At 32.8% G+C, this 26,169-nt stretch overlaps 1 protein-coding gene across 2 annotated transcripts in view; it reads right to left on the bottom strand.

Annotated features, from left to right (window-relative positions):
• Positions 1-24,100, bottom strand: part of LOC129741069 (villin-like protein quail) — a 46,163-nt gene extending 22,063 nt beyond the window's left edge. The window contains exon 1 of one of the 2 annotated variants that reach the window (XM_055732770.1): positions 23,774-24,100. In XM_055732770.1, coding sequence (XP_055588745.1) covers positions 23,774-23,782 — 9 coding nt within the window. In that variant the 5' untranslated portion in view covers positions 23,783-24,100. Of the gene's footprint in view, positions 1-6,437; positions 7,040-23,773 lie in introns of those variants that run through there. The other variant, XM_055732769.1, reaches the window with a different exon arrangement.
• Positions 24,101-26,169: the final 2,069 nt, after the last annotated feature.

The raw sequence follows: 26,169 nt of genomic DNA, 5'->3' as shown, positions 1-26,169 counted from the left end.
CTATACAGTTTTTCGCATAACTTGAGCAAATGAAAACAACTTTGGCATGGGAAAGCATTTGGATACGTAAAAAGGTAATTAGCTTATTTGAGACTTCTTTCTCCTTCAATTGGGGATACAGTTAGAGAAGACGGGAGCTCATATACGATTAAGTTGCATAAACCAAGCACTTATCTAACAAATGGAACCAAATATGACATGGGAACAATCTAACAATCGAGCAAATGGACCAGAATTAGGCATGAGAATGTATTTGAATACACGAAATGTTTGATCTTGATCCCCTCCTTCCAGGTAGGGAAGGTAGGCAGCAAGAGGGGCTCCGATACAAATTTTATGGCACAACTCGACAACTTATAAAGCAAACGAAACAAAATTTTGCATGGGAGGGTAGTCGAGTACAAGAAATGTTTTTTTCGGTGATTTAGCACACCTCTCTCCATTCAGTGGAACGATATAACGGAAAGAGGGTCACTCATACATTTTTTTTTTTTAAATATTTTGATAACTAATCGAGTAAATGGAAAAATTTGCGTGGAAAAATATTTGTGAACGGGTAATGTTGTTTCGATGGTTTGAGACTCCCTTCTCCTGCCAGAGGGGAGATATAAAGTGGGGAGAGGATCACCCATTTTTAGTAGCTCGAGAGCTTATCGAGAATGACGCCATATATGACATGAAATCGTATTTGTAATGTTATGTTATGAGACCCCATTCCTTCCATTAGGGCTAAAGAAATGATGGAGGAGGTCACTCTCACAATTTGTATAATAATTCGAGAACGAATAGGTAAAATAAGTGTCTCGTGATGTTATTTTGTTACAAAAACTTTTCTAGGATAGTTTGAGACCCGCTCTACAAATAAGGAGACACCGAAGATTCCATACATAAAAAAAATTTGGCATAAGCTATAAATTTATGAGGCAAAGAAATCCAGAGTCATGAAAGGATTGAAACACGGATTCAAAAATAAATGAATTAAGATTTAAAAAAACGTTGCAATTTTTTTTTTGAAAAATCATTTTTATGATATTGAAATTGAATTTAGAATTTTGTGCAAATAAATGAAAAGTTAAATAACTAGGGACCACAAAATTCAATAACTTTTGGAAGGTGTAGCAAAGCACACCGGGTCAGCTAGTCCAATATAAAAGCGAGTACTTTTTTTTGACAAAAATTGTTGAAAATATTTAAAAATTGAAGTATTTATAGATTTTCAAGAGAAATATCTGGAAACAACAAAATTCAATAATTTAATTGGAAGTATTTTGGAATGATGAAAAGATAAGTCTACAACTATTTCAGAAATCGTTCAAGGAAGTTTTTGAGTGTTCGATACCTAAAATTTAAATCATTCAACAGCTCTTAACTGTTATCGAAATGCAGTCTTCGGATGAAATATTTTTCATAATTTAGACTTTAAGAAAACCTTATTTTGAAAGAAATTGACCGACGGGAAACAAAGTTATTGATGTAAGACTGTTTCACGTTTCTCCCGAACAAAATCCCATACAAACTTCAGGCTTGTTGAGCGACCCCTTCCCGTGATCTGCTGGCCCAAATTTGGCATGAGATCTTGTACTAGGCCTAGGATCAATTTTAGCTTGCAGCGCATATCTTTTTCAAAATTTGAGTCATTTGGGGCACTCTAGTGTCCATTTCTAGGCCATTTTAACGTTCCCGGGAATTGGGAAATCTTACGATCTTTTTCTCGGGAAAAATTGAAAAATAAGATTTCATACGAAAAATAAGATGACTTACGAAACCTTAGGTATCTATATGGTATTTTTTTATTTCGAAGTAGTAATATTGTTAAACATTTTTTATTTATTTTAATGCCCTAAAAATTTAATATTACATTGTCAAAAAAAAAAAATAAATAAATTAAAGTTAAAAATATTGAAAAATATCTTCTTAGGCATAAATTTCAAATAACCGGTAACTAAGGTAATTTACACCGATTTTGTGTTTAACTTCTGTTCAAATTCATCCGGTAGACGTTTCAAAAAATAATGTTTAATATCATGCAAAAACATTAATTGATCAGTGTAGGTACTTAGAAATAGAATCGAATATGAATTCAAAAACATAGTGTACCTATTAGTATTTTCACCGACAATATTAACTGCTTCTTGCTGCAAAAATTTGAAATAATTGAGAAAGATTTTTCCCTATCGATAGAAGTTGGTTTGCTTGACTTCTAGTAATTTATCAAATCTTCTTATTTTTTCGATAACTATCCATTTGTTTCAAAGTTTCAACTGTCAACGGTTTGCGGATAGGAAGCTCGTAATAATGAGCATTGCAAGACAGAACATTACTATTCTTCTCGTAACGTTTTTTTAATGGCATTGTTTGGTATAATAGATTATTTGCCGTTTTTTTTACTTTTACTCTTAATTGTAAAAAAAAAATCAAATTGAATATATTAACTAGTTTAAAAATTTCTTATAGTCTTACTCAGAGCGTAAAAACTTCACCGTCATCAGTCATAAAACTGTGACTGTGAAAAAATTAAAGCAGTCGCATTCATAACAGACGCCTTCAAATGAGTAACCAAGCAAACAAACTTGCCTCAACCTTCAGTCAAATGAAGCGTCGGAAAAATCATAGTCGCCGTCAGCCCGTCGTCGTCTTTTTGACTGTGACGGGATATTGTTTAGATTAAAAAAAATTTAAGACGACATCGAAAAGGACACGTTCATCATTAGTCATGCCATGCCTGAGGCAACTGAAACCCGTTACCGGGTTTCGGTTCAGATAGACATACAATGGAATGGAAACGTTTTCAACTAAGTTTCCGTTTTTGGAGATCAGTTCACTTGCATGCAACTATCTCGACCGAGGAGAACTCCGTAGGGACTCAAAAGGACAAATCGACCTTGCGGCTGTACGATCCTTCTTTTATTTGTGCTTTTTATTTAGCCTTTCAAAATGTTTTGTAGTATTATTCAAATCTGAATTTCATTTGTCCTCGATACTGGCAATTAGTCCAACAAGCAATACATACACTCGAAATTTTTCGAATCATACACAAATGCTTTCAACCGACGCCGTCATCTTGCTTGACGACCGTCGTTTGAAAAATAACATGACTTACGTGAACAGAAATCCATGACGATAGTCATGCTTTTCCAGTCACTTGAAGCATGACTGGTAGTCAAATGAGATCTAAAACGTGATGGTGAAGGAAAATCAGCAACCACGTCAACTATGATGTTTGAAAAGTTGATGCTCTGGCTTACTGAACCATATAGGTATCAAGTAAGAACAATAATTTTCCTTGCTGAATTTTGGTCGTTTTAACTTATTTAATGTGGCTTTATTTGTTAAGTTCGGGAATTCCCTGGATTTTTCAGAGTTTCTCGGGATTCCAGATAGAGTGTCCATTTTCCGGCCAATTTTACGTTCCCGGGAATCGGGAAATCTGATCACCCTATTCCCGGGAATTCCCGGGATCCCGGGAAAAATTTAAATAGAAGATTATAACCCCTTTTTACTGAATATGTGCGAAATCAGAGATATGTGGGATTCTGTACTTACTTTTTAAGCCTTATCCTTTATTGTAAAACATATATAACTATTTAAATATCTCAAAAAACAATAAGCAATTATTAAACCAAAAAAAAAATACAAAGGAAGAATGACCAAGCTGGTTAAAATCGTCTATTAATAAACAAAATGGAATAGAATAAAATAGAATAGAAAATTGTTACTATTACAGCAGACGGTTAAAGAATAATGATCAAGTATATGTTTCACATTGACTTTGATTAATTTAAAATAAAAAATAAATAAAAAAGTGATTAAAACTATGTTTTTGGATGTTTTCAAAAACGAACGGTTAAAACGGATCCGCATTCGCATTCGCATGAACAGTCGCCAAAAAATTTGATTGGCGCTACTCATCAACTCTCCGTTTTATGACATTATGGTCATTCGGAAGTGTAACATCTTCTCTTTCGAGATTGTGAGTGTGGTGTGGAAGGGTCCCAAAGAAGCTAGATCTTCCATTTCGTTGCCTCAGACTATGAAATCTCTTAAAAGCGGTTTAAACGAATGTAGCCAAAATCGACTGTTGCCTAAATCAACTTTAACCAACATAATAGACTGCTTCTTGCTGCAAAAATTGGATAAAATTAAGAAAGATTTTTTACTATTGATAGAAGTTGATTATCTAGACTTCAGGTTATAGTAAATATTCAGACAACTGAACCGCTGCACTTATGTTTCAAAAAGTGTCCTTTCTCTGTCAATTATATTTTTTTTTGTCCACAGTGAGCAAAACGATAGTTTAAATGATGAATATTGCTAAATAGATCATTCAATCTTTTCTTGTGGTGTTATATTGTTGCTTTTACATATTCGTTATTTTTTTCATTTGCAGCGCAAGGTTTTCTTAAAAACCCTTTTTCAATTTTGTTTTGTTAATGTCCATGCTTTAACAATCTTTAGAAAATAAATACTAAATAGAAACAGTGCTGTAAAGAAATACAACGCCCAAAAATCTTGAAAACATTTTTGCATGGTAAAATTATCAAAATGAGCTACAAGTGTTGAAATTTCTACCACTTTTTCCCAACACCAGTAAACTTGCTCTTAACCCTTCGTTTCATAAAGTAACAAATTTGCAACAATTAATTAAAGCGGTTGTAACTTTTGCAGAAAGCCAAATAGTCAACTTTTTTCTTCACGGCAATAATATATCTAATTTCAAGATAACGTTGAATAAAAAAAAAAGACTTTTTTGTGTATATATATACAAACTAGACCTATTTGAATCTGAAAACCATCCAAAAGATACAGGAACAAAGGAGGAATGAAGCGTGGAGTTCCCTGTCAAACACTTCATATGAATTTATAGGGTTTTGGTTATTGTGATTTTCTTTATAGAAAATATAGAAGCAAAAAAAAATTGATAATTCAGAAAGGGCTTACTAAATCAAAGATAAACGATGATTACGGATGATTCAGAACGCAGCAATAGGATCACGTGATGTTGTGGAATCTGCCGGCATCGCTTCTTCTGAGAAAACGAGACTAAATAGTAATTCTTCTTTTGGGTTGGCCATTGGTCAGTTGCACTTCTCGAACTTTGACCATCATAAGCTCCCATCTTCGAATATTTCACATATATATCTGAGATTTCAGAAAATTTTCCTGTCAAAAAACTTGACCGCTTTCTTCGCCCACAGCCTACCAAGTCTCAAAACGTGTTGACAAGGTACACCGTTTTTTTTGTATTCTGAATAACTCATTTTTTTTTATATTAGAATGAGCAATCAGCAGTTTTATTCTGAATCTTTTATTTTGAGTTGCTAATTTTTCAATGATGGGTGGCAATGACCATATACATTTTGTGGATTGACCCAACTAACTGATCGCTGCAATATTTCAGCTCAATCGGACTTGACTTAGGGGTACCTCAAAGCGCTCAAGCTTTGTTTTTTTACCCTCAAAAATCACCTCTAAGGGAGACCAAAGGGAATCGAAAAAATCAAAATTTAAATTTTGGTACCAAAAGCCTCAAAACTGCTTCAAACGTCGAAATCTGGTGATATTCGGAAAAAAAATTTGTCAAAAATCTCTTAAAATTTCAAAAATTACCAAGGAAATTTGTGAATTCAAAATTTTAATTTTAATGCCAAATGATTTTAAAATGCGTGAAACGTCAAGATCTGGTGTTATCTCGTAAAATAATGATATTGGCCAAAATTCATTTTTTTTAATTTAGTCGGTTTTCCGAAAAACGGTCGGTTTAAAAAAAAACCCGAAATTTTTGTTCCAATGTAACACCAGATTACGACATTTAAAAGTCATTTGGTATCAATATTCAAAATTACATTTTCTGAATTTCGTTTGGTCCCTCCTTTGATGGTTTTTGAGGGTAAAAAAACCGAAACCTTGAGCGCTTTGAGTCCGATTGAGCTGAAATTTTGCACAATTCAGTTTTTTTGGCCAATCTACAAATTGTATATGATCGGTTTCCGAAATTCGACATAACCCATTTGATTGCCACCCTACTGCATATGCATTTTATTACCATTCTGAGTTGTGATCTTTATTTCAATTTAAAAAAATCTTATTTTTGTTTTCTTCAGATAAAGATGAATGTTCATCTTCGTTCGCTTATTTTAATCTGGCCATGAAATGATCAAAATATGACATCAATATCTGGCAGAACTCCCAACTTCATTATTTTATAAGGATTTATTTAATGAAATTTTATTCTTTTATGGCTTCTCTGATAAGTCAAAAATGTACCTTGTTTTCAAAATAAATGAGATAAACTTTTAACTCCGTAAACCACAAGGCCAAACACCTCCTCCTACTGTCCCACCATAGGATCGCGTATGTCTTTATGTTAGTTTAGACCTTATATTTGAACTCATCCTTTAATTTACAAATTACTACGATCAATAAAACGGAATACGTACATAATCCTTCTGGTTTATATCCAAAATCTGCATGATGCTTTATCTTGTTTTGAATTCTGTTATCGGTAACATAAATCACTAAATCTTAACCATATAAATATCACCAACACTGACGAGCGTTAATTGAATCCAACTTTCAATTCTTCGAATTAATTAACACCACAGAAAAAAAATCGTTTAACGATCCAATTTCGTATCACAGCTTGTCACACTTCATTACAGCACGTCGCTTGATGCAAATTGCAACGAAATTTTCTCCAATTTACTTCCTCCGGCACTCGTTGTTGGGGCAACATCCAGAGGCTCGTTCGTTTTTCCCCTCAACAAAAACTGGGTATGGAAATCGAGGGGACCGTTAGGAAAATTGCCTCCGAGCAGCAGCAGCCGAATCAAATTCGGGATAAATAGCACGCACTCACTCGTCTCGTAATGACAACAAAAGACCCACGACACCGAATGCGTTGTTTCCTCTACTCCGGGAACATCCAATTTGGATCACGCGGTGGGCAAAGACGACCGAGACGACGACGCAACGACGACGCAACGACGTTTCTACTTCTGGTTACTAAGGAAAAGCCAGCGCGAACATTCCCGGCCGAACGGTGGAATCGAAATGATATGCACACACAACATGACTTCTTGGGGTCCAAAAGAGCGGAAAAAGAGCTCAGCCTTCCTGCTTGCTGGCTTCAGCGACAAGAGAATGTATGTTGAGGGGCTCACGAAGGAATGGAAAGTGGTGTGTGGCGATGGCGTGCCGCGGCCTTCCAGGTGTGCCGCGGAGTGTTGTTGTTGGGGCGTTTGGCTTAGCTTAGCTTAGTATAGTAGTAGGTAGAAGGTGGAGTAGAGTTGTGGTGAATGGCGCTTATGATGATGGCGGGTGGTTAACGATGATGGTGGTGCTTGGCTGACGGTGGCGTTTCTGCCTCGGCCGGCATGGTTTCGGGGGAAATGCGAGTCCCGGACAAGGCGGAAATTTTACCACATACGCCACGTTGCGAGTTACGATTCTGCTAATCCAACTGGGTACAACTAAATAAAAATTTGGAGCTCCTTGTCTTAATTTCTGACATCTAAAGAGAGTTTCCAACAAAAGTTAAAAACAGAAAAAAAACATTAGATACAACCACCTCCAGACGTTGCGTCTGCGTACGAGCTAGCTGGGAATGAATGAATGTTTGACTCAGTTGAAATTGGTTTATCTTTTTTCCTTCTCCCGTAGCTTTCGCTGTTTTAGGCCGACATTAATTTTCTTGATACGTTTTGTCGGTTTGGATCTAGGCAGAGCCGCTTGATTTCCGCCAACCAACGACCGAGAGGCTGAGAAACAAAAACACGAGCCATTGCTCCCCATTTGAATGAGCAGCAATAACAAAAAAAAATTAAAACAACAGTAGGTTTGTGGGCAGTCATCAAAACATATAATGGCTCTCTCGTGGGATTGTTTGATTATTAAAGCGAGTTGCGGTTTTTGTAGAACAGTTTCACTGAAAAACGGGTGGGATTGAAATATCGACTATGGAATAAAAGCATTTTACTGACAACTGAAAATTGTCAAATGAAAACTGAAACACAAAAATGACAAAAATGACAAAAATGACAAAAATGACAAAAATGACAAAAATGACAAAAATGACAAAAATGACAAAAATGACAAAAATGACAAAAATGACAAAAATGACAAAAATGACAAAAATGACAAAAATGACAAAAATGACAAAAATGACAAAAATGACAAAAATGACAAAAATGACAAAAATGACAAAAATGACAAAAATGACAAAAATGACAAAAATGACAAAAATGACAAAAATGACAAAAATGACAAAAATGACAAAAATGACAAAAATGACAAAAATGACAAAAATGACAAAAATGACAAAAATGACAAAAATGACAAAAATGACAAAAATGACAAAAATGACAAAAATGACAAAAATGACAAAAATGACAAAAATGACAAAAATGACAAAAATGACAAAAATGACAAAAATGACAAAAATGACAAAAATGACAAAAATGATAAAAATGACAAAAATGACAAAAATGACAAAAATGACAAAAATGACAAAAATGACAAAAATGACAAAAATGACAAAAATGACAAAAATGACAAAAATGACAAAAATGACAAAAATGACAAAAATGACAAAAATGACAAAAATGACAAAAATGACAAAAATGACAAGAATGACAAAAAATGACAAAAAATTACAAAAATTACAAAAAATACAAAAATGACAAGAATGACAAGAATGACAAAAAATGACAAAAAATGACAAAAATTACAAAAATGACAAAAATGACAAAAATGACAAAAATGATAAAAATGACAAAAATGGCAAAAATGACAAAAATGACAAAAATGACAAATGTCAAAAATGACAAAAATGACAAAAACGACAAAAATGACAAAAATGACAAAAATGACAAAAATGACAAAAATGACAAAAATGACAAAAATGACAAAAATGACAAAAATGACAAAATTGACTAAAAACGACAAAAAACGACAAAAATGACAAAAATGCTAAAAATTACAAAAATTACAAAAATAACAAAAATAACAAAAATTACAAAAATTACAAAAATTACAAAAATTACAAAAATTACAAACATTACAAAAATTACAAAAATTACAAAAATTACCAAAATTACAAACATTACAAAAATTACAAAAATTACAAAAATTACAAAAATTACAAAAATTACAAAAATTACAAAAATTACAAAAATTACAAAAATTACAAAAATTACAAAAATTACAAAAATTACAAAAATTACAAAAATTACAAAAATTACAAAAATGACAAAAATTACAAAAATGACAAAAATTACAAAAATTACAAAAATTACAAAAATTAAAAAAGTAACAAAAATTACAAAAATTACAAAAATTACAAAAATTACAAAAATTACAAAAACTACAAAAATTACAAAAATTACAAAAATTACAAAAATTACAAAAATTACAAAAATTACAAAAATTACAAAAATTACAAAAATTACAAAAATTACAAAAATTACAAAAATTACAAAAATTACAAAAATTAAAAAATTACAAAAATTACAAAAATTACAAAAATTACAAAAATTACAAAAATTACAAAAATTACAAAAATTACAAAAATTACAAAAATTACAAAAATTACAAAAATTACAAAAATTACAAAAATTACAAAAATTACAAAAATTACAAAAATTACAAAAATTACAAAAATTACAAAAATTACAAAAATTACAAAAATTACAAAAATTACAAAAATTACAAAAATTACAAAAATTACAAAAATTACAAAAATTACAAAAATTACAAAAATTACAAAAATTACAAAAATTACAAAAATTACAAAAATTACAAAAATTACAAAAATTACAAAAATTACAAAAATTACAAAAATTACAAAAATTACAAAAATTACAAAAATTACAATAATTACAAAAATAACAAAAATTACAAAAATTACAAAAATTACAAAAATTACAAAAATTACAAAAATTACAAAAATTACAAAAATTACAAAAATTACAAAAATTACAAAAATTACAAAAATTACAAAAATTACAAAAATTACAAAAATTACAAAAATTACAAAAATTACAAAAATCACAAAAATTACAAAAAATACAAAAATTACAAAAATTACAAAAATTACAAAAATTACAAAAATTACAAAAATTACAAAAATTACAATAATTACAAAAATTACAAAAATTACAAAAATTACAAACATTACAAACATTACAAAAATTACAAAAAATACAAAAATAACAAACAAAAATTACAAAAATTTTAAAAATTATAAAAATTATAAAAATGACACAAATTACAAAAATTACAAAAATGACAAAAATTACAAAAACTACAAAAGTTACAAAAATTACAAAAATGACAAAAATGACAAAAATTACAAAAATTACAAAAATTACAAAAATTACAAAAATTACAAAAATTACAAAAATTACAAAAATTACAAAAATTACAAAAATTGCAAAAATTACAAAAATTACAAAAATTACAAAAATTACAAAAATTACAAAAATTACAAAAATTACAAAAATTACAAAAATTACAAAAATTACAAAAATTACAAAAATTACAAAAATTACAAAAATTACAAAAATTACAAAAATTACAAAAATTACAAAAACTACAAAAATTACAAAAATTACAAAAATTACAAAAGTTACAAAAATTACAAAAATTACAAAAATTACAAAAATTACAAAAATTACAAAAATTACAAAAATTACAAAAATTACAAAAATTACAAAAATTACAAAAATTACAAAAATTACAAAAATTACAAAAATTACAAAAATTACAAAAATTACAAAAATTACAAAAATTACAAAAATTACAAAAATTACAAAAATTACAAAAATTACAAAAATTACAAAAATTACAAAAATTACAAAAATTACAAAAATTACAAAAATTACAAAAATTACAAAAATTACAAAAATTACAAAAATTACAAAAATTACAAAAATTACAAAAATTACAAAAATTACAAAAATTACAAAAATTACAAAAATTACAAAAATTACAAAAATTACAAAAATTACAAAAATTACAAAAATTACAAAAAATTCAAAAATGACAAAAATAACAAAAATGACAAAAACGACAAAAAATGATTTCATTTGAAAAACTTTTCATCACATGTTATCTTTTTGTTCCTCACGGGTCTACTACCTTGCAATGGTAGATACAGATAGAATTGTAGCTACCACCAGGAAGGAACACGGAGATAAAATGTGATGAAAAGTTTTTCGAATTAAAAGAACCCTTCCACTCATTTTCGACATCTTTCACCTTATTCCAATCTTCTGTCCGTCTATAATTTTTTAATTTTTAAATATTTTTTCTCAAAGGATATGAAATTTTAGGTCATTTCGCATCAACATTAAAGATTAAAATACCGATTTTCCAAATTTCCTTATTTCCCCCCTTTGGTGATTTTTGCAAATTTGAGCGCTTTGAGGCAACACTTAATCCAGTGCGGTTGTGCTGAAATTTTGCACACATTTCGTTGGGAAAATCTACAAAATTTATATGATCGGTTTTCAAAATTGGGCATGACCCATTTGGCGGCCACCCTAATGTACACTGTACAGATGTTTGAAATGATCACTTCAAGCATAAAATTACGTCCAAAAATGAACGATCACAACACAAAAACCCTTCACATTCCCGTCGTTTTGTTTGGCATATCAACTTAACTTTGAGCAGGCATGTCAAACTCGTTTAGGTGTGCGGGCCGCATTAAAAATTTTCTATGACGTAGAGGGCCGCACCCAAAATCAATTAAATTGGTACATTCAGCTTTAGTTTTTTTGCAGTAATATTTTACATAAAAATCAGTGGTGTTTTTTTTGTGACAATTTAAGAGGTGGCTACGCGGCCCGCATTGACCTAGGCAGCGGGCCGCATGCGGCCCGCGAACCCCCAGTTTGACATGCCTGACTTTGAGCATTTTTGCACTTATCCCCTCTGAATCATCTTTAACTCAATATCCAGAAAAGTACCCGGATTGGATCAAAATCGGTTGAATTTCAGTCCGTTCAACCCGTGAATCGGTTAGAAATCTGACCAGAAATCCAACCGAATTCGGACGAATTCAGTGCTCTGGTGACACAACTTTCCTGACGACGCTAAGTTTTTGCGATTGAGCTGTCAAAATAACCAAATGGTCAGGAGAATCTAACAGAAATCCAATAAAAACCGGACAGATCTAAACTGACAACTAATATTCTGACAGTAATCGGTCCGGTTGCGAATTCGTTCCGATCCGGGTACAAACAGCCTAAAAACGTTGAAAAACAGTTTCACAATTCTTCTCGCTCTATTGCACTGTCATTGTTCCCGGACTTGGACATCGCACGCACATTTAAATCCCGAACGTAGAAAGAAAGCAGAGAACAAGAACAATGAATTTGAACCACCTGTAATAACTTCCGGCAATGCAGCAATAATGGGACGGGAGGCTGACTTTTTCGATTATTATTATGGGCCCGATTGGGATGGGCTCTTCGGTGTGCTGCAAATTGCCGTTCCATGGTTCCATTCCGTGAGATGGCGCATCACGAGCACGTTGACTTGTCTTGCGTTCGAATGTGCCACATAAAACAAGTCACGAGAACAACGAGGCAGTTTCAACTACGATTCACCGGTTAGAGGTCATCGTCCCAGAAGACAGGTTCAAATTGATGATGGGAAAAGAATGAGGGTGTTGGATTAAGTATCCATCCGATTTGAAACCGTTAAATCGTTGCCTAAATTGGTTCAATTTGAAGGTTTCGCTCGATGAATGAGTTGAGTTGAGCCATGGCTTCGGCTGATTGCTAACTGCACATCTAGTTTGAAAAGGTCTCATTCGTGGCTGGGAATCGATTTTCTAGAGGCAGTTGAAACAAAGTAAGATTCAAATGTCAACTACCAGGTGAAGTTCGCTGCAATGTAGAACATTGCTAGAAATCTACTAAGATGTGCAACAGTAGAATCATTTGAGAGAGAATTACTTTATTCAGTAGAAATATGTTTTTCCTCAAAGATGGGGGATGGTTTCTGTGGCATTTGAGTTAAATTGCATAATTTTTCCCTCTCGATTTTGAGCTGCAAAAACTTTCAGTGTGTAAGCGAATGGCTTTGGTTTTTCCACATGATGTGTCGAGTGTAGGCGAAGCTGCATGTCCCAGTCATGTTCCACCTTGTTCGGAAAGTTAGCAGTGTGATGCTCGTTTTCATCACGGAAAACTTCAACGCTAGAATAGAAGACGACCCCGCTGCTATACAAGTTGATGATATGAACGTGTTATGGGGCTTGGAAATTATTGCAGTCAAAGATCACGAAACAAAAGTTGTGAAATTTGATTCAAATGCCATGGGTAGAAACCATCTCCGTTCTTTGAGGGATAGCATTTTTTTTACTGAATCAAGTTATGAAGTGCCTATTGCCACACTTATCTGTCATGATTGTATAGGAAATCTTACAACTTTTCAGTTTAACAAAATGTTATCAGTTAAGCTAAATAAAGCAACACGAAAGAAACACTTACTAAAATTACATTTAATATGATAAGTGTTTAATCTGCATATATTTCACGTGTTTTTGTCCTGAGAGTCAAAATTTTCAAATATCTTCTACGGAAAAAACTTGTTGTTCATTTTGATGTGGATTTTTCATAGCGTCCGAAAACGTATAGTTTGTACATTGAATGATTCAGGTAACCTTCAAATCAATTGTCAAAGAAATTACAAAATTGCTCAGAAAAATGAACATTTTTGTAAAATAAATTTCAAATCCACTTCAAGTACCTACGTAAAATTGATCTAATTAACTTCTCTATACGCAGGTTCAAATAGTATTATTACCTACATAAAAATTGGTTAAGTCGTTCACGAGATACAACTGTTCAAAGTTCCTTCGTAACTTATTTAAAAAAAATCTTGGTAAGTAGAAGTTTTGATAAAAAAAAGTGCACAAATTGCTTAAATGAATCTTTACCTTCTTTCGAAAGTTGTCCCGGAAATAATATCTAACTGATTAAAAAAAACTTATTACACATTTGGGTTCTTTCCCCCTAAGTAGTAGTAATTTAGCACATTTTTTCAGAATACCATCAGATGATACGAGTTACGACAAGAAATCTTCAATCGGTGTTTATACACACTTGATATGGACATACCTCACTTCTACCCTAAGTAAATTTTCTATTTTAACTCGTATTATCTGACAGTCTTCAGAACAAATATTTCAAATGAATAAAAAACTTCTAAAACACATACCTACTCAAAGACATTAGGTGTTATGAATAAGAAAGTAGCAATTGCTTCGATAGCTTTTACTTAGCTCGAACTTTAGAATGGCAAAATTTGAAAGCATTTGCTCAACTAGATATGAAAAAGCAGAGTAGAACATTTACTTTCAACCAGCTCCGGATTAAAAATATGCATGCTATTCGAAGTATTTGACTCACAACACTGCTCGAAAATAGCAATAGCAATTACTAAAGTTTTATTCATATCAGCCATTGTAATAATTTTGCTTGAGGTTAACTGTTGTGCTCGAACTCACAACCTTTAGCTCGGATGACTTGAATTCGGCCGCCTGAGCTATGGACGGGTCTAAAAATGACCACTTAGTGATGTCAGAAATAGTTTTAACACACAGAAAGCAAAATGTAATTATATATGGACACTTTTTAGCAGCATTTTCGCAGAAAATTTGAAAAAAATACTAATTGACATTTGCGAAAGAGTTAACTTACAATTTCGTGTGAAATTTTTAAAATCAAATTTGTATAGCAATCGGTGAATGTGTATAAAAGTTAGGTCCTAAAAGTGGATTTTGCAGTTTCGCTAGAACAAATTATGTCAAATTTCCACACTAACTTGAGGCTCGTTGAGCGGCCCCTCAGAGTTAACCGAATCACCTTAAATTTGGTATGGAGACACTTCTAACAGACCAAGGAACGATTTCAGCCTGCAAGGTTTTGAATCCGGAACATATCCCTATTTTTGGACCACCTTAACACACACACACACATTCATTTTAACATACACCCACATTCATATGTACTGTTACACTGTGTCGATTTGAGGTGATTTTATAATTTCTCAAACCCTGTCTGTGGCAAGGTTGCCAAAAAAATTCTGGGTTTTGACAAAAAAGAAAATCTTGCATTCTGTGCATAGAAGCCAAATTCTGTGACGGTTTTCTGTGGTGCTTTTTATCTGGAATTTCTTTGGAAAATCATGTGAACCATCAACAAATAGGAACATTTTTACAGTTTTATATTTTCAAGAAATTTAGTAAGAAATCCAAAGTTAATGATGATATAATAATTTTTTTTTTAAATACACAATTTCATAACATCTGTGAGGTCGCAGCAAGCCCTCCTAGAAAAAGAACGTGTTTTTCCGACGTCGAGATTTTCTCATTTGGTTTTTTCGTGAAAATACATCTTCAATACATTTTTTTTTTGTTTTTTTTTTTAAATTAATTTATTGACTAAATCTGACCTTTACGTGTACCGCCTTAATTGGTCAAGTGTTGTATTTTTTTTTGTTTGTTTGTTTTGGAGCTTCTTCTTTTAAATACGTGTTAGGGTAGGAGTGACGAGTGTGAAAAACAGAAAATCCGAAAGAGAAAAGAAACATTCAAATCTCTGTCGCCTGAAAATTGGATTACCTGTTTGAATAAGCGTCAAACTTTGGAAGTTTTGGGTGAGATCAATCCATTTTTTTGTTTTTTATGATTCCATATTTACAAATTAAATATTGTCGTTTGTATCCAAAACTTTTATAATCATATGAAGCGTTTGGCTGGGAACTCCACGCTTCATTCCTCTCTTGTTCCTGTTTCTTTTGCGTTTTACATCGCATGGTAGGCCTGGCCATAGAAGTTTCTGCAATGCATTACTTTGTCGAAAAGAAAAATGAGGAACGCAAGTTTTTCATTTTCCGAGGCATACAATTTTTTATTCATGTTTGTGAGAAAAAAAGAAGAACAATAATAATTTATTACATCAGTGAATTCTGTGAATTTTTTGAAAAATCTGTGATCTGTGACAAAATTTTGCTAGAAAATTCTGTGATATTATAGATTTTCTGTGATTTTGAAAACCTTGTCCTGCGGTCTAAAAAGTTTTGTTTTGGTTCATAACTAATGCATGATTTTATACAGAATTTTTAAAATAACGTTTACACAAGTAAATTTGAACTTATATGTTAGTATGGGGAAATCGGATACTTTTTTTCTGAAATATCAACATAATTTTTATTTCATCTGTGGAACCGAGCCTGCTCAAGGTCATTTTGCCAATTTATAAATACTTGAAAGTAAATTTTTCGCTAAAAAAATCTGTCGAAGAACGTAGCTTCGTATCTTGGGTGAAAAATGGGGACATGTCTATTTGCTTTGAAAAACAATAAATTCAATTGACATTACTCTGGTTTCATTTTTGTCATTTTTGCCATTTTTGTCATTTTTGTCATTTTCGTCGTTTTTGTCATTTTTGTCATTTTTGTCATTTTTGTCATTTTTGTCATTTTTGTCATTTTTGTCATTTTTGTCATTTTTGTCATTTTTGTCATTTTTGTCATTTTTGTCATTTTTGTCATTTTTGTCATTTTTGTCATTTTTGTCATTTTTGTCATTTTTGTAATTTTAAGTTTTTAAGTATTCGTTAAGTTAGTTTTAAGCTCATGGAATTTTCTAGCTTGCTTGAAGTTAACTCTTCTAATACCGTCTCGATATGTAAACAAACTGTAAAATAACATTATAACTTAAATCGCCTAGAGCTGGTAAAGCGAGAAATATACCCACATACTTACTCACTCACAAACCACGCGCCGTTTCCTCCAACATCGCATTGTGTCGGATGTGTATTTTAAAGAGCGCCGAAGTGGAAAATTATATTCACATTTTGATCCACTTTTCCCTTGAATGTTCTTCTGGATGTAGCGATCTGCTGGTGGAGTTTTTTTTCGCAACCATTCGATCGGAACTACCGTTAATTTGCTAGGTTGATTTGAATGCAGCGGCTCACGTTATGATTTATTAATCACGTGCTGGAAGGTACGCGCCGTATGAACGAATTAACTTGATTTAATTTTGCACGAAATTGTAACCAATCATAGTGATTGACGCTTGGCGATTTTATTCTACATAAAATTTGAGTAGAGCCTGTCGAGAAGATTTAATCAATTAAGTGTGATGTGTTTGAAGAAAGCGAAAATCAAATCATTCAATTATTCTCTCTCTGTTCAAAATCATTCCTCAGAATATTAATTCATATTGCATCATTGAAAAACATGAAAAAACATGAATAAAATAACGATCGGATCGCTGAGATCGTTTTTGTGGGAAATCGATACGCTACACCGAGCTAGCAATATCGTCCCATTCAATCAAACCGTCTAGTTTTTTTTTTTCTTCAGTCGTTAAAAACCAAGCTAAACCACTGAATAAATCGATGCGGGAATCGATTAGCCTAAAGTTGCAACCAAACGGGTATCCAGCTGTAGGGGAAAAGCAATGATCGATTGATCGAGCCAGGCGGAAAATGCATTCATTCTGTTACGCAATCGGCGCTTCTGAGGGGCTCAGTTGGGTGATGCACTTTTTTCTGCAATCAAAAAGGAAAAAAGAGCAGAATTCAATCAACACACCTTTGATTGGCTCTTTTCAATTTGAATTGGAACGAAACGAGCGTGAGCATGAGCTGTGTTGTTTGATTTGATTACCAACTAATAGCGCAGCAATTTAAAAATAAAACTACAGATCGAATGTTTCTTCATCAACTCAGTGGGATAATGTAGATAATAATAAGTTTTAATTATTATTAGGTGTTTTTTCGTAGCTTTTTACGAAAAATGACATTAGCAGACTATAAACATTAGAGTGCCTCAAATGACCCGACTTTTGAAAACGTTACGCGCTGCAAACTGAAATTGATCCTAGGCATAGTTCAAGATATCATACCAAATTTGGGCCAGATCGGATCTCGGGAAGGGGTCGCTCAACAAGCCTGAAGTTTGTATGGGATTTCGAGATACTTAGTTCGGGAGAAACAAGAAAATCCAGTTTATCTTCAGCCGATTTCTTTTGAATTCGGTTTTTCTTAAGGCATAAACTATGACATTATCCGAAAACTGCAATTTCGATTGGAGTTAAGATAATAAATAGGTAATTAAGCTTCAAAAATGGGCTTTTTAAGGGTGATATAAAAAATTTACAACTCCGTTCTTTTGTCAAATTTTGTATTAAATATCCGAGCAAACCCGAATAGGGAGAAGTAGGCGATTATTGGTTGGTATCGCAAGTTTATTTTTCGTTCCGTGGCGATGAAAAATTTATTATTAGAAATTTAAGTTTTTTTTTCGTGAAATTGTTGATTTTTATTGAATTAATGGATTAAGCGTAGTGATAAATCATTGCATGTTTCTTTGTTTGTGTCCGACCCGATTTTCCTTTGATTTCATCCACCTTCAGCAGCTAACAACGTTGATTGATCCGCTACAAAAGGAAACACACTTCTTACTTCTACAATTGGTGAGTTCGTTCCATGATATTTCTTATTCATAATCACTGAACTGATGTTGCAATCCGGAAATTTATACCTTAGAATTCTCAGGTGCCTACGAAATTTGGAAATTCTGATAATTGATTTATGAAGAAACATGAGTTGAGCCCCCGCATTTTTTGGGGAGCGCAGAGGTGTTTTTTTTTTCTATTGCAAACTACTCTCAACTAAAGAAGTACAATGTCGGAATTATCATCAGGTCAGGTTTCATGTATAAAGTTGTGTTGAAATTACTACGTATTTTGATTTTCAACCAAGTGGCTGGAAGGGAAGTGAGATGCGTTTAAGACAGAAATCGTCGAACGAGATGCGTTTAAGACAGAAAAGTCGCACTATCCGCAGTAACCGATCTGCCTTGGGATTACGATGGAATTTTCCAATCAATAAATTTATGGCGAAAGCGTAATGTAAGTATTAGAAATCGAAGTGGTGTTCTATAAATGTTCTTTTATTTAAAAACGTGAGAGATATTTAACTTGAAACTTACTTAGAAATTCAGATAAATTTCACACGAACGTCATAGTGTAATTCACTTGACCGGTCACATAAGTGAATTCACTTGACCCATCACTTAAAATTCAAATGAAATTACGTACGGCGAGAATTTACTTCAGATGTCACTTATTTTTTAAGTGAAAATATTTTGCGTGTATGGCTACAGTCACCAACTTTTTATTTAATACCGTATTTGTTTATGCCGAGTGTTGCACTAGTGTTGCACTGGTGCACCACTAGGTGCTGTCAAACTGTTTGTTTATTCGGACGGTGTTGCAATGGTTTTGACCTGTCGGAGTTCTGCTTACGGACGGTGGCCCACCGATAATTTTGCCAGTGTTGCGAGAGAGCGTGTGAGTGAGCGAGGTAGCAATACACTGGCGAGGATTTGTGTTTGTTTTTATCGGGTACGGTGGAACACTCCACGAGTGGAGAAAACAAATACAGTATAAGTCTCGATGTTGAAACCACTGATCACACTGACATGACACTTAGAACAAAAATTCAACTATTTTCTGTCTAATTTTTTTTGTCAGATTGTGTAGGCTCGCAATACCGACGGCAGGTGGCGAACCTGAAAAATTTGACGAAAAATGCCCTGTAGGAAAAATGTACCTGTTTAGCCCGATTTTATCGAAGAAATTGCCTGTTTTTTCAAAGTTGGGTGGCATTTCCTAACTGGAATAGCATTTCTTTAAATCGATCGATGCGCACTCTGGAATCGATATTGCGTACTGTTGGAAAAATTATCCAGAAAACGAAATCGAGTGTCCAGTCAGTATGGTCAGTGTTGAAACTTTGACATCTATTGCGCAAAATCTTTTGGAAGAGTTCATTTCAAAAGATGTGTGGTAGTAGAATAATAGTACATAGTACTAATTTTTAGTGTATTCTTTCAATATTTTTTTCATGAGCGAATATCGGCGCTATATCCAAGGTCAATGACCAGGAATGATGGTGCAGAAAAATCTAAATAAATTTTCAGAACAAGATTTGATACATTTACAAAGTATCAGTTGATTCAATTTATTAAGCAATGTTTTGGATTTCTGTGCAAAAAACCTCATTTCCATCCACAGCATGACGAACTCACAAGGGTCTTGATGCTGACTCTTGTTAGTTCGTCCTTCTGTGGATGAACAGTAAATTTTAGCACACTAAAATAATCGATTATGAATGGTAAACCAGCAAAATTTTGCTGGTTTTCAAATTTCCAGCAATTTAAATTGCTGAAAACCATCAGCAAACTCAATTGTTGAAAACCAGTTATCTCAATTGCTGGAAATCAGCATTTTTTTTTTTCAAAAATCAACCGGAAATTTTGGGATTCTAAATTAGATTTTAAATTTAAATATCAATATTAAACCCTCATGACAGTCATTTTTATTATTAGAAATTGATTTGTTCATTTTTGTTGAGCTTCATTAATTTAAATTTTTTTAAACCAAATAAAATAATATCTGCCAGTGGGTTGGTCAAGTTTTGAACATAATGCTCCATCTGAAATATAAATAAAATTATAAGTTTCTTTATGAAATACTTTACCTCTTCAAAAAAATTACCATTGGTTTAAATACTTCATCGCTGGAATTCAGAAGGAAATTAAATTCGATGATTCCACCGTTGCATACACGAGAAACAAAAAAAAAAACACTTATCGCGCGCAACGAAAAATAACTAGCAAAAACAAAAACAAACTTGAGTTTGACAGATCGATTGCTGGTTTTCCAACAATGAAGATCAAGTGATGGAAAAATCAGCAAGAAGAAGAATGTTTGCTGGTTCCCAGCAAAAATGTGATTGCTGGACTTTTCCAGCAATTTGTTTTGCTGGAAAACGAGACAAAAATTTACTGTGTACATCTTAGTGCTGTGCATACATTATAGATGAAGATCATAAGAGCATATAATCCAGTGCTCAAAAATTATAATATTTTTGTCAATTGAAACCACGTTGATTTTTTTTAGGTATTTCAGTAAAGTGTAAAAGAAGATTTATTTTTTGATAAAAAATTAATACTATTGGAACTACGTAACTGTTCCTCATGAAAATTTATTTAGGAAAATACGTCATTTGGTAGAAAAAAAGGGTGCCTATTATGCCCCGGATGCTCATTATGCACTTATCTCCCCTAAACTGTTATTAATTTTGATGAAGATTATTATGTTATTGTTTTTATTTTATTTGAAACATTTTACCATTGTCATGGCATTCTTGTCTTAAAAAACGTTGAGTTTCATGAGTTCCTTACAGTTCGATTGAATTTTGAGCGGTATTGTATATAACAGTATAGAACGTTGTTCTCAAATACTTCACAGCATTATTCCTTGATACACCAGTCTTTTTCTCATAAAATCGTTGAGAGTTAAAAAAAATCCTGGAGGTTTTCATATTTTCAACTGATAAGTCTTCCTTAGCAGAGACAGACTGGATATTCATGATTTATATCATATCCTAATGTTGTAGGGGAAAACTGTACAAGACGCACCAGTTAAGCATAATCGCTATTTACAGCGATACCAATCATCTTAGAACCAAATTAAAAGTTTACGACGATTCAAAGATCAGATTTACGTATTATCAAAAAGAAAAAAAATGATAAAATCACGATTTTGATGATATTTTTGTAAAAAACTTAAACAGCCAGAAAACAACCCGCGGGGTAGAACACCAAAACTAGTGGACAGAACGCACCATACCGAAAGGGTGGTAAGAAAGTAGAGATGTACCGAATAGTGGTATTCGGCGAACGGCCGAATACCGAATATTGACCTTTTCAACTATTCGGCCAAACGAATATTCGGTCGAATATTCTGTTGAGTTTTTAATAGAAATACTTCTATTTCTACTGCTATTTCTAATAAAAATCTTCTATTTCTTCCATCTTATTGTCCTCATGTTTTTAAGTCGATTATTTCTAACCAGATGTAGTAGAGGTCTCTTTGATTTTCAAAATGTCACCATTAGCTGAAAGGACATAAGATGACTTGTCGTTTCTAGGACATTGATCTCAAAAGAGATTGGATTCCAGTGAAATCTGGTACAAAACATGTCAAAACAGGTGTTAAGCTTTTTGAAATTGCGTTTTTTTTTATATCAAATTATATAAATGTCTAATTTTTGCTAGATGTCATCAAAATAGTTGCCGAAAAGAACGATGATCTTAAACCTTAAGCATACAATACTTTCTACGACACTTTTGCGCACGGCCGAGTCTGAACGATTTTTTTTAAAGTTTGTGAAAAAAGGGAAAATCTATGTATTATTCTCAAACATATTAGAGGAAAAACAAATAAAATTACTTGAAATTTAAAGTTTTCATCGAATTACAACAGCAGTGTTCAAATGGTATCAAACGAATAGATTTACTCCAAAAAAAATCGATTAGTAACAGAAAATTTAAAAATTTTAACAGAGGTATTTGATTTGTTTTTATTTGATTCAGAAAAAAATCTGAATGAACTCGGCTAAAATCCGGAAAGTTTAAAAAAAAAAATTGTGGCTATGCCGGTCAGATTTAACATTTCTCGAATTCTTTATTTGGTTTATGGGCAAACCTAGATATATCAAGAAAAATTGAAATTAACGATAATCAAAGTATGAAGCTGTCCACAGTGAAAAATACACGGATGCATAAAAATGTTTAACTGAAACCATAAGTTTTTGATGATTTTGAAGGTTTTTCAACGATACTTTTGGATATTTAATAAATTATCCAACATTTATTGAAAAATTTGAGAAGTCTATTTTTGTAAAAAATTTAAAACATAAATATTCGGCCTATTCGACCTATTCGGCCGAATACCTAGTTCAACTATTCGGTGAGCCGAATATTCGGCTTAACGGTTTTTTGCCGGTATTCGGCGCCGAATATTCGGCCGACCGAATATTCGGTACATCTCTATAAGAAAAGAAACAATGTTTATAAGGAATGTAATAATTGAAACACAAAATGTTTGATTACATGTTCATCGTATTTTTGTAAACTAACCATCCTTTGGCAAAAAATCCCTTACTATTGCTTAACTTATCGAAAATTTCGCTTTTCAAAATACACTTTTTTATAACCTTATAGGTAAAACGCCTTCAGGTAGGCAACGAAATTCAATTTCTTGACTGATATCGCGGCAAACATGGCGGCAGATAATTTTTTCGTGTCGAATATTGGTGCACCTTTTTAACTCTAACAAGGACGAAATTTGTTATAATTATGCATTGATATCGTAATTTTGGAGTCAGCAAATAAAATGAATGTCATTTTGTTTTGATATTTGGGGTTTCTCAAAAGTTAAAAGCATTCAAAATTTGAACCTAAAACACGTAGTCTTGTGGGCATTTTGCCCCAATTTTAATGTGATTGATTTTAGTTAAAATTTGTATGAAGTTAGTAAAATACAAAAAAATATTTATAGTCTTCCGAAAGTGAACGCGAGTGGAAAAACGATAAGGCCAGTTTACCGTAAAACCTTAAATGTTAACCATGAAAAATAATAGGTTTCACGCTGATTCGATTAATCCTTCTGTTTCTAAGAACTAAAGCCGTTTTTGTGAACTTTTCATCTAATAAATGATGAAAAAGCTTGTTTGCTACAATATAAATGAAGAAAAACATCATTCGAAGCCCTAGGTTAGTGTATTTTTGAGAAAGAATGACATGGGCCATCTTACCTCGCTGGAGCGTCTTGTACAGTTCTCCCCTAAATATTCCCATTTTTATTTTTTACTTGCTTCTTAAACCCTTTACTTACCTTTGACATAGTTTAGGTTATTCTCGGAAAGTATTTTCGATAGACAGGAAAATGTATTTAATTTTTAGAAAAGCACATAGCTCCACAAGCACTACTAGCACAGAACTGGTATAAAGTTATCCATTTTTTTTAATTAAACATGAATATCCCCGTTCATCATATCACACAACTCGACTCAAATGCCCTACCCTATCGATGGTATCTAATTTACAAATAATTACTGCACTGAATCCAGATCTACTTTCATCCGATACACGACGACGAATCCCGACGTTATCCGATCACTGAACCGTACCGGGCGATTTTCCAGAACCCACTGACTGGCAAATATGTCGCCGTTTTTTCTCCACCTGATGGATGCCACCCACGTACCTACTTACCAGTTCAGTAGTCGTTGTCGTCCAAATGGCAACATTGAATTGAATTGGTGCGACTGCTGAATGCTGTACCTCTTAACTCTAGTATACTGATAGCCGAGTATTGTTGTTGCTGGTTCTGTTTTTCATTATTGTTAAACAGCGACGCGAATACCCGTTTTCCACGCTACCCATCTCTGTGTGATGCTGATGATGCTCCTCATTTTTTTTTTTGTTATTTTGGGGGCGACAAAGCTTCTGCAATAGAGCGCAGCGCTGATTTAAAATTCCACAACATTTTCTAACCCAACCCCAACATAGTTCAGCCACGATCAGCCTGGCGATGTGGGTGGATAAAGAGAGTTTGCGGGGCGGGGAGATGTTTTGATTATTGTTTTGCCAGTTTGATCTCGCACCCACACTACAGAGAGGCTGTCTGTGAAAATGCCGTCGATCTTCGGTCGGTGGTTGGCCCCATCGATTCATCACCCGGTACGGTGTGGACTGTTGTTGTTGCAGAATTTCTCACAGATCAGCAGTGTGGTGCGGTCCTACAAATTCTGCTCGCTGGGTTACAGTCAGCGTTTCTCATGAGAGTCGTGCAATTCGTTTGCTGACAGAGCCTAACAAATGTCAGATGTTGGCCAAAATGTGACATCTGATTAACCTGACATCATGATCACTCCCCCGATTTGAGAATTGAGTTGAGCTGACATTCTCAGAGAGTGAAACAGTACATGAATCAATAGGAATGTGGAACAAAAAAAAACTTAAAACATTTGGTGTTGTTTAATACATCATTTTAAAGTGTTTGTTTAATTTAACAATTGATTTAAGGATACTAATTGACAGACACTTTAGTGGCGAAAAAACTTAAAACGAAAATAGCTACACATGATGATTCTTGTAATCCGCTTCTTTTTGAGGAAAGGGGGGATGATGTATTGCATTGTATGATAGCATGTGATAGCATTAACTTTAAATTTTTAAACAAGGGTGTCCCATCTAAAATCAATTTCAAATACGAAATGAAGCCCAAAATTTAAAACCCTAGGGTTTTCAGAACAAGAGGCCTACATACAAAATCTATATTGTAACGAGAAAACTGAAACAATTTTCGATAAATTTTAATTAAATTTTTAGCACAAACAATCTTCACGAGATGGTATATTTTTTGATCTGTAAGAAACACTGCAAAACTTTAACCATTTTCAAGAGATTTTCAACAAAAATTTAAATACTTAGAATATTTGACAAAACGAGATGACTCATTAGACTGAATCGATTTGAGGTCATTTTTGAATTTCTCAAACCTGGGATCTTTAAAGCTTCGTTTTAGTTTAAAGCTCATCCATTTCACATGAGTAAATTTCAACTTTTTTGTTTGTGTGGGAAAATTGAATATTTTGTTCAGAAAAATAAACATCATTTTCGTTTCTTCTATGGAATAGGATAATCGGTTTTGTGCCAATTTACACCTAATATCTCTACGGGAAAGTTTTCACTGAACAACTTTTTTGAAGACCGTTACTTCGTATCTTAACAAGACCCATTTACACTTCACGTGAAACTGAACGTGAAGAATCTTATTTCGTCAATAACTCAACAACTCGACGAAACTAGGTTTTGTGACATAGTGGAAACGATGGGGAATGGTTGAAAGATGGAATTCTAGGAGGACTCCTTCTTGAAAATCTGATAGAACTGTTTTTATTCCGATTCTTCCGCCATTATGAAATTTCTGCGGTGAAAACTGGGGGAATCGAAATAAAAACAGTTCTCGAATGTTTGAAAGAACTCAAACGAATGTTTGAAGGAACTGAAATCCGGCTGGGATTTCACCCTTCAATTCCACCATGTTAGTAACGCTTTTTAAGTTATTGATAAAATAAGATTTTTCCACGTTAAATGTGAATGGGCCTTTAGGCAAATAAGTTATTAGCTGTTGAATAGGGGTATGTCGTTTGGCATTGAAAATCAATCAATTCAACTGACATCATTGCTTGTGCCTAGCGGGGTATTGCATGACTACTTTTCAAG

This window comes from Uranotaenia lowii, chromosome 2 (genome assembly GCF_029784155.1).
Source record: "Uranotaenia lowii strain MFRU-FL chromosome 2, ASM2978415v1, whole genome shotgun sequence".
Taxonomy (NCBI): domain Eukaryota; kingdom Metazoa; phylum Arthropoda; class Insecta; order Diptera; family Culicidae; genus Uranotaenia; species Uranotaenia lowii.
Note: the sequence above shows the minus strand (reverse complement) of the source record. Positions and strands in the feature narration are given on the sequence as shown.